Below are 9,167 nucleotides of genomic sequence, written 5' to 3' on the forward strand. Positions count from 1 at the left end.
AGGGAGTGGTCAGTGTCTCAAAGGTGTCAGAGGGAGTGGTCAGTGTCTTAAAGGTGTCAGGGGGAGTGGTCAGTGTCTCAAAGGTGTCAGAGGGTGTGTTCAGTTCAGTGTCTTAAATGTGTCAGGGGGAGTGGTCAGTGTCTCAAAGGTGTCAGAGGATGTAGTCAGTATCTCAAAGGTGTCAGAGGGAGTGGTCAGTGTCTTTAAGGTGTCAAAGGGAGTGGTCAGTGTCTCAAAGGTGTCAAAGGGAGTGGTCAGTGTCTCAAAGGTGTCAGAGGATGTAGTCAGTATCTCAAAGGTGTCAGAGGATGTAGTCAGTATCTCAAAGGTGTCAGAGGGAGTGCTCAGTGTCTCAAAGGTGTCAGAGGGAGTGCTCAGTGTCTCAAAGGAATAAGAAGGAATGATCAGTGTCTCAAATGTGTCAGAGGGAGTGCTCAGTGACTTAAATGTGTCAGGGGGAGTGGTCAGTGTCTTTAAGGTGTCAGAGAAAGTAGTCAGTATCTAAAAGGTGTCAGAGGGTGTGGCCAGTGTCTCAAAGGTGTCAGGGGGAGTGGTCAGTGTTTCAAAGGTGTCAGAGGGAGTGGTCAGTTCAGAGGATGTGATCAGTATCTCAAAGGTGTCAGAGGGAGAGGTCAGTGTCTTAAAGGTGTCAGGAGGAGTGGTCAGTGTCTCAAAGGTGTCAAAGGGAATACTAGTGGTCAGTGTCTTAAAGGTGTCAGGAGGAGTGGTCAGTGTCTCAAAGGTGTCAAAGGGAATACTAGTGGTCAGTGTCTTAAAGGTGTCAGGGGGAGTGATCAGTGTTTCAAAGGAATCAGAGGCAGTGGTCAGTGTCTCAAAGGTGTCAGAGGAAGTAGTCAGTATCTCAAAGGGGTCAGAGGGAGTGGTCAGTGTCTCAAATGTGTCAGAGGGAGTGCTCAGCGACTTAAATGTGTCAGGGGGAGTGGTCAGTGTCTCAAAGGTGTCGGGGGGAGAGGTCAGTGTCTTAAAGGTGTCAGGAGGAGTGGTCAGTGTCTCAAAGGTGTCAGAGGGAGCGCTCAGTGTCTCAAAGGAATCAGAAGCAATGATCAGTATCTCAAATGTGTCAGAGGGAGTGCTCAGTGACTTACATGTCTAAGGGGGAGTGGTCAGTGTCTTTAAGGTGTCAGAGAAAGTAGTCAGTATCTAAAAGGTGTCAGAGGGAGTGGTCAGTGTCTTTAAGGTGTCAAAGGGAGTGGTCAGTGTCTCAAAGGTGTCAAAGGGAGTGGTCAGTGTCTCAAAGGTGTCAGGGGGAGAGGTCAGTGTCTTAAAGGGGTCAGGGGGAGTGGTCAGTGTCTCAAAGGTGTCAAAGGGAGTGGTCAGTGTTTCAAAGGTGTCAGAGGGAGTGGTCAGTGTCTTAAAGGTGTCAGAGGGTGTGGTCAGTGTCTTAAAGGTGTCAGAGGGTGTGGTCAGTGTCTTAAAGGTGTCAGAGGGAGCGGTCAGTATCTCAAAGGTGTCAGGGGGAGTGGTCAGTGTTTCAAAGGTGTCAGAGGGAGTGGTCAGTGTCTCAAATGTGTCAGAGGGAGTGCTCAGCGACTTAAATGTGTCAGGGGGAGTGGTCAGTGTCTTTAAGGTGTCAAAGGGAGTGGTCAGTGTCTCAAAGGTGTCAGAGGGTGTGGTCAGTGTCTTAAAGGTGTCAGAGGGAGTGGTCAGTGTCTCAAAGGTGTCAGGGGGAGAGGTCAGTGTCTTAAAGGTGTCAGGGGGAGTGATCAGTGTTTCAAAGGAATCAGAGGCAGTGGTCAGGGTCTCAAAGGTGTCAGAGGGAGTGGTCAGTGTCTCAAATGTGTCAGAGGGAGTGGTCAGTGTCTTAAATGTGTCAACTTTAAAGGGATAATCAAGATTTGAGGCATCAACATCTTGGTCTTAAGAAGTACATGGAGAAAAAAAATGTCTAGGTGTAGGCCTCGCTGTATGTCCAGGGGAGCAGCACAGCACAGTTTAGAGGGGTTGTTATAATTACAACAAGGCCATATAATTGAAATTATAAATGGACTTACACAGATCTATTGTGATGGTCAGTGCCTGTGGTCGTTTCAGTCAAGGACTTAGAAATCCCTCCATGATAATTTTCTGATGGTCAGCAGACAAATCCACCAAAAGAGGCTGGGTTGGTCATCCCATGTCTGAAACGTAGGAGGTTTTGTTGGGTACATCTTTTCAATTTGAAACATTTATTATTTCATTCAATTCTGAAGTTGTATAAATTTCATGAAATGAAGATAAAATGATTAGATAAATGGGATGTATTGGCCATATAAAATATTACAGTACTTTCTTCAAGAAACATTTGTAAAGGTAACATTTCAGACTTACAGCAACTTTTACAGTAAGTTCATGTTTTTAACTGTAAATTAACCTGTTTGAAATATTTTTTTATATTACTTTTAATAAGTATAACGATATTAAAGATCATATTATTTGGAGTGTTTCAATTAAGATTTGAGAAAAGCAAGACGCTGACCAGAAAATGGGCACTTTTTCTGCACAACATATTATCTAAGGGCATTGTTTTTGTGTGGCAGAGTTGTTTTGGGTACTCAATGTATTAGTTACTTAGATCTGTTGTATATATAGTAATATAGTTAATTAATATTTTACTGCATGTATTCACTTTGTATCATGTTTTCCTTTAATTTTAACTTTTGAATTTACTTTGAAATGTGATTCAAGATTTCCATACGTTGAATGGTGTTTGTGTCCATGATAGCAAAATAATATATTACATTTTAAAGTTGTGAGCATGCTCATACACAGTAATATCATTTTAATAACAGAAGGAACTAGAACACTGACAGGTCAGTAAGTGCCCCGTCTTGTGGCAATATATCCCCCATAATCATCAAGAAGCAATCTGTCCACATAGCTGAGCTTGACGTTTGGACTTCAAAAAGAATCGCAAGGAAGCAAAATATACATTTTACATGTACTATGATGTGAGTCGTGTTTCCTTCCACTTCCATATTTGCTGGGCTAACAGAAATGTAAATACCGGTGCAATACTCATTTGTTAGCTTTGATTTGTTTTATTTCACCTTATATACATCCTCCATCAAGAGCCAGGGTCAAAGTCAGAGATCCACTTTGTCTTTGACCTTTGGACACAAATGACCTTGACCATTAACCCAGTGACCCTGATCTTTGGTCAGTTGACATATTCTTTAATTCCGACCAACTTTGCTTCTTAATATCATAACAAAATGTTAATCAGTGAAAAATACAAAACTTGACCTTGACCATTTGGACCCTGTAACCTGGACTTAAGGTCAGTTGACTCTGTGTTAAGTTCTGAATAACATTGCTTCATAATGTCATAACAAAATGTTCATCAGGGAAAAGGTACAAAATTTAACCTTCACCTTTGACCCAGTGACCTTGACCTTTGGTCATTTGACTCCTTGTTTAATTCTGAGCAACATTGCTTCATAATGTCATAGCGAAATGTTCACCAGTAAAAAGCTACAAAATTTGACCTTGACCCCTGACCCGATGATCTTGACCTTTGGTCAGTTGATTCCTTGTTTAATTCTGATCAACTTTATTTCATTATGTCATAACAAAATGTTCATCAGTGAAAAGATGCAAAATTTGACCTTGACCTTTGAATCTAATGACCTTGAACTTTGACCTCGACTTTTTACCTCAGTGTGTCTCTTTGTTTAATTCCGAACAACTTTGCTTCATAATCTCATAGCGAAATGTTCACCAGTATAAAGCTACAAAATTTGACCCCTGACCAGATGACCTTGACCTTTGGTCAGTTGACTCCTCGTTTAATTCTTATCAACTTTGCTTCATAATGTCATAACAAAATGTTCATCGGTGAAAAGATGTAAAATTTGACCTTGACCTTTGAACCTAATGACCTTGACCTTAGACCTTGACTTTTTACCTCAATGTGTATTTTTGTAACCTGAACATCTTGACCAAGTTTCATATACATCGGTCAATAAATACCAAAGTTATCAGCCAGGAACAAAATTTGTAGACGGACAGACAGACAGACAGACAGACAGACAGAGTGATTTATATTTATCATATTAATATACTTTGTATGCTGACAATAATGACATATGTGCTATGATTCTTTATTAAAGAATGTGGAAAGTTGTGAACATAGACTTTACCAGAGTTCTAAGCATGTGAGCAATTATATCAGATAAGACACCCACCGCGAGTCTTGGCAAGTGCTGATTTTCCCCCAAAAAAATCAGAACATCTACAATTTGACTTTAAGGGCGATCCTCTGGGCAGATATGCCAGTGAAAATAAGTGATCAGTCCCGCTAAATTAGTTCTGATCTACTGCCGAAAATGACTCTAAATCCACAAGTCAACTTTGCTCTGATGATCAAAGTTATAAATCAAGAAACACTTCAAATGTGGCCACACACACGAGGTGTTGCAATAGTATATGCATAGATACACTGGTCCAGGAGAAACCTCAAAAGATAGATCAACATCTATGACAACTTGTGGCGGCCATTTTGTGCTGTTTATTGTCGTGTTAAAGTTACATCTCTTTTCATTGGCTGTACTAAGGTCTGCAACAATATTATCCTGTGACGACACATCACGATATTTTGAATACAGTACAATAATACACAATACGTTTTGGGAGGTCGCGATACTTCTACGATATTTTCTGGATTTTGTCATTTCTGAATTTAGTCAATTCATATCCATTCCAACATGGCGAATGACAGATCCAGCTCGGCGTAAGACGTGAATTATGTGAAACTTTAAACCATTCTAGACAAAGTCTATTTCCAATTGTAATTTTTCCATTAAAAATTTGCATCACATCTTTTTTCTCTTTGTTCTAGTACTGTTACTATATGTATCGTGATACGTATCGTATCCACAGTATCGTGATACGTATCGTATCCACAGTATTGTGATATATATTTTTGTATCACCATGTTCATGTTTCATTGCAGCCTTAGGCTGTACCATGTGCCATGTGCCATTTGCCATTAGACACACCATTAGATATATGGGAATTGACACTGACAAACAAAATTTTGAAACTTAATCGAACCATTTTTTTCACGGGATTTGATACCAAAACCAGAATGAAAACAAATAGCATGGTGAATCGAGTATCGCAGTGAATAGTTATACCCCCAATAAGAGGCATTCTTAGCTCCAGGAAGTGTAAAATAAAACGTCAATGACCTGTTTAACTTAATTTCATTATTCAATATAAAAGTTGATAAAAGTCCTTGTTTTTGTGTGTGTGTGCTCAGATATAGGCTCTGTTTCCCTTTTATTGTTCTATACATTTCATTTATATAATCAGAATGTTAATGCATTCACATCCCTTATATTTTGTTACTTAACACATTTCACATTTCATCAGTCCCATTTACAAAAAAAGACAGTCTCTTACACTACCTTCTCACCTGTGCAAAAAATATGCATACTCCCTACTCCTAACACACACACACCCTAACACAGGCATACATGTACGTGTGTGATAAAAGTCCTTACAATATGGTTGCTTAATTGTAGTAGTTTTTTCTGACAAAATTTGTCTCAAGAAGTACTAAAAATTGGGGAACATTTGTATTGTTAACTATATAGTTTTGGGGTTGGGAGCTCAACTGTTTCAAAGTTATGACCCAAGGGTTAAGTCTCCAAGGGTGGGACAGACCCTGGAGCCATCCTGGAAGCATATGTGCATTTGTCTCTTTATATTCAGCAATTGTATATATGGTGGTGATCTCAACTGTTTACAAGTTACATATTGTGACTTAGAAACTTCTAGGTCCCTAGGGATGTGGCCAGACCCAAGGATCAATGCTAATATCATAATTGAGTCAGATTTGGCCGGTATTTATTCATAAAAATGAATAATTTTAAGATAATTATCGGGATTTCTACCTGTCTGACCAACGTTTTGTTCAAGGTTTTCCCCTCTTCTAGTGCATATAGCACACCATTTCATTGTAAACAAAATGACTGGCCATGGGAAGTTAACGAGAGAAAATCGTAACTGCGTCAGCGTCTGTGTCTGCGTCTGTTTCTGACAAATTAACAAGTCCATTAATAAGTATGCTTTAATCTCTGTAAAGTATTGGAAACATATAATTATCAAGTATCTCAACACGTTCCATATCTGACACATATTCTACATGTACACGTCGTGGTAGTGGTTTTGCCAGAAATGTTTATTGTGTGTGATGGCTAATTTGACTTACAAAGTGTTAGCGTATGAAGACAGTGAAAGTGGGAAAGAGAGTATACATGGATATATATATATAGATATATGCGTGATCTAGGAAAAAGTGACCAAAGACATTTAAAATCACAAATAATTCTCTTTTTTTTTTTTATACTTGTCAATGCATATACACTTGATGAAAACATCTGAAGCGGTTGATTCTTTGTTAATTACATTGTTCAATAAATGATCGTTAGTATAGACTTGCTTTAGTNCAGCCCCTTATCCATTTGTACCGGTCACATTCCACTGTGGTGTTAAAGGATAATTCGACATATTTAGAAAAGGGGAGTAGTGTGGCAGATTTTAATTGTACTCAAGGTAGAGGGAATTTCCCTTTAGCTCGGTGGTAAAGCGTCCGACTAGGAAGTCTGGGATCACGGGTTTGATTCCTGGTGGATGCACATTACTCTCTTTCTTTGGTTACATATTTATAACCAATATAAAATAAGTAGTTCTGCATCTTGAGTCCTGGATACAATTTCCGTATCAGTTGTGCATTATAACAAAGATAAGGAACTCTGCTGACAGGTCATTTAAAGTGGTAATCGCCGTAGAAGAATAGAGAACGTTTAGAAAGCGAAAATAGACCGATTGCGACAATTACAACAGAAATGGCCATACAAAGTAAAGTATATTATTGAGACAAAAACATTGAAAACAGACGTACACATGCTGGAATCGTCCCCACTTTGTATCTGTCAATGGAGATGTTGTGTACCATACACAACTGGTAGGGGAGATAATTGTCAAAACAAAATACATCGTGTCGGTAGAAATATCACCCGCCGTTTTGCAGTCAATGTTTCTGCTGATGCATCTTGTTCAGAATTAATCACCTGTTACAATGTAACCGTCTGTGTTAAAGTTTACTTACCCATAACAGCATGCATAACAGTAGAGGTGTGTGTGTGTATATCACTCGATGCAACACATTTAAATTACATTAGTGACTTCCGCACGATGTGCGCATGCTCACAATTGGTTAATCAAATTTGCATAAGACGTTTAGCATTTCATATACGGAACGATACACAGTCAATGAGCGTACGCACCACTTCTCCATATAAAACCAATAAAGTGAACTAACAATAACTGCATACATTTTACAGAAACGGTGAAGATTTTTTTAAATTAATGAAAACTGCAAGTCTGGTGTACTGAAAGGCAATTTCATTATTTTGTCCACTATGGTACGTGAGGAACACTTTTTAGAAAAATATTAACCCCATTAAAGTGAGTCAGATTCACTTGGAATTTTAAGCAGGTCGAGTACCTAAAATGGAACACTTTATATCATAAAAGACAATCTATGAAAATAACTGGCAGCTTTTTAAAAAGATTTTCTCCATTTCAAAACATTTTGAGAATATCTGGCAAAAGTAGTTTATCCCCTAAAATATTTCTTTGAACATAAAGTTTTCCATGTTAAGAAACATGATAGGATATTCATGTTGACACACTCTACCGTTTCTGGGAAATTTTTTTCATTCCTTTTTTTTGAATACTTCAATTGAGTTTATGTGAAATGTTTTATTGCAAAATAATAATGCTGCATCATATCTATGAAAAGTGTTCCATTATTTTTGGTCGTGCTCCATTTTGGGTACCCTCAACCTAGGCCTAGATCTATCTGTAATAGCCGACTTGAAGACCTCAATTCCAAGTATAATTCCAATGTTGGATGATAAATGGCCGATAGTTTTAAAGGTTTTGACATCAGATGTTATGACCGGATCTTCTGGGAGGTTGTTCCACTACATATTCGGTTACAACTTTAAAAAAAAAATGCTATTCCATTCTGCTTTGATAATATTAATACATTGTATAGCAAAAACTCAGAAGACCTAAAATAAGCTTAATTACTGCATTTAATGACATTTTCAATCTCTGATAATTAGGTCAATATTTTTTAGCGAAAACTTTTGCATGTAACTTGGTAAGTTTTAACCCAGCAAATACATGGTACACAGGTACATAAAAAATAACCTTTACGCTAATCACTGCTTTTCAGCTAATTACCTTAAGAACAGCTGCGCCCTCAGTTCGGCCGAAATCACGTGTTCTGAGGAGCGTTTTCTGCGCCACAAGCGGCACACGGCATAATATGTCTCCTGTAAACCCAGGAAGTTATGTTGATCACCATTGACGATAGACACAGGGAACAAGTCTTCAATCATGATATAAAGCAAATTACACAGTTCGACTTCACCAAGTCAGCAAATGAATGGGGAAATACTGTCTTAATGACAAGCTAGCTTCTACCACGACAGCGATTCAAAGCAGATTGAGTGTGGGCAGTGCTTGGGTGGTTTCCTGCTCACATGTCACACAAGAAACACACAATGTAATGCCTCAGAAATACACTTTAATGAAATCTCATCAAGACCGTTCATGTTTAATATTCCCAGATAAAAGCTAGATACGATTAAATTAACAAGTGGAATAGGAATTGAATAGGTACAAATGTATCAATGCGTGTTAGAATTATATAATTTATAAATTTGAATAGAGAACATTGGAAAATAGTGTCCGGGTCAACCAGATTAGTGGTGACTGGATAGAGGGTCAACGATCCATCTGTGTGTGTTGGTTATTGATGTGGGGAAACCATCCATCCCTGTGTGTTTGTTATTGTGGTAAGGAAACAATCCATCTCTGTGTGTCGGTTATTTAGGTGGGGGAAACATCCATATCTGTGTGTTGGCTACTGTGGTTGGGAAACCATCCATCTCTGTGTGTTGATTATTGTGGTGGGGAAACCATCCATATCAGTGTGTTGGTTATTGTTGAGGGGAAACCAATCACCTTCAGGTTATTGTGTTGGGGAAACCATCCATCTGTGTGTGTTGGTTATTATTGAGGTGGAAACAATCCATCTCTGTGTGTTGATTATTGTGGTGGGGAAACAATCCATCTGTGTGAGGTGG

The 9,167-nt window shown here is 38.7% G+C and overlaps 2 protein-coding genes across 2 annotated transcripts in view; both read right to left on the minus strand.

Annotated features, from left to right (window-relative positions):
* Positions 1-7,197, minus strand: part of LOC110445219 (cytospin-A-like) — a 46,174-nt gene extending 38,977 nt beyond the window's left edge. The window contains exons 1-2 of the mRNA XM_021489720.1: positions 7,115-7,197; positions 2,013-2,138 (exon numbers count right to left, since the gene is read on the minus strand). The gene's annotated coding sequence lies outside the window, so the exon portion shown is untranslated. The remainder of the gene's footprint in view (positions 1-2,012; positions 2,139-7,114) is intronic.
* LOC110445223 (mucin-2-like) lies at positions 1,162-2,717 on the minus strand. The gene is made up of 2 exons (XM_021489726.1): positions 2,696-2,717; positions 1,162-1,835 (listed from the first exon to the last, which is right to left on the minus strand). Exons 1-2 carry the CDS (start codon positions 2,715-2,717, stop codon positions 1,162-1,164), a joined length of 696 nt encoding a protein of 231 aa, XP_021345401.1.
* Positions 7,198-9,167: the final 1,970 nt, after the last annotated feature.

This window comes from Mizuhopecten yessoensis, unplaced genomic scaffold (assembly GCF_002113885.1).
Source record: "Mizuhopecten yessoensis strain PY_sf001 unplaced genomic scaffold, ASM211388v2 scaffold2119, whole genome shotgun sequence".
NCBI lineage: Eukaryota > Metazoa > Mollusca > Bivalvia > Pectinida > Pectinidae > Mizuhopecten > Mizuhopecten yessoensis.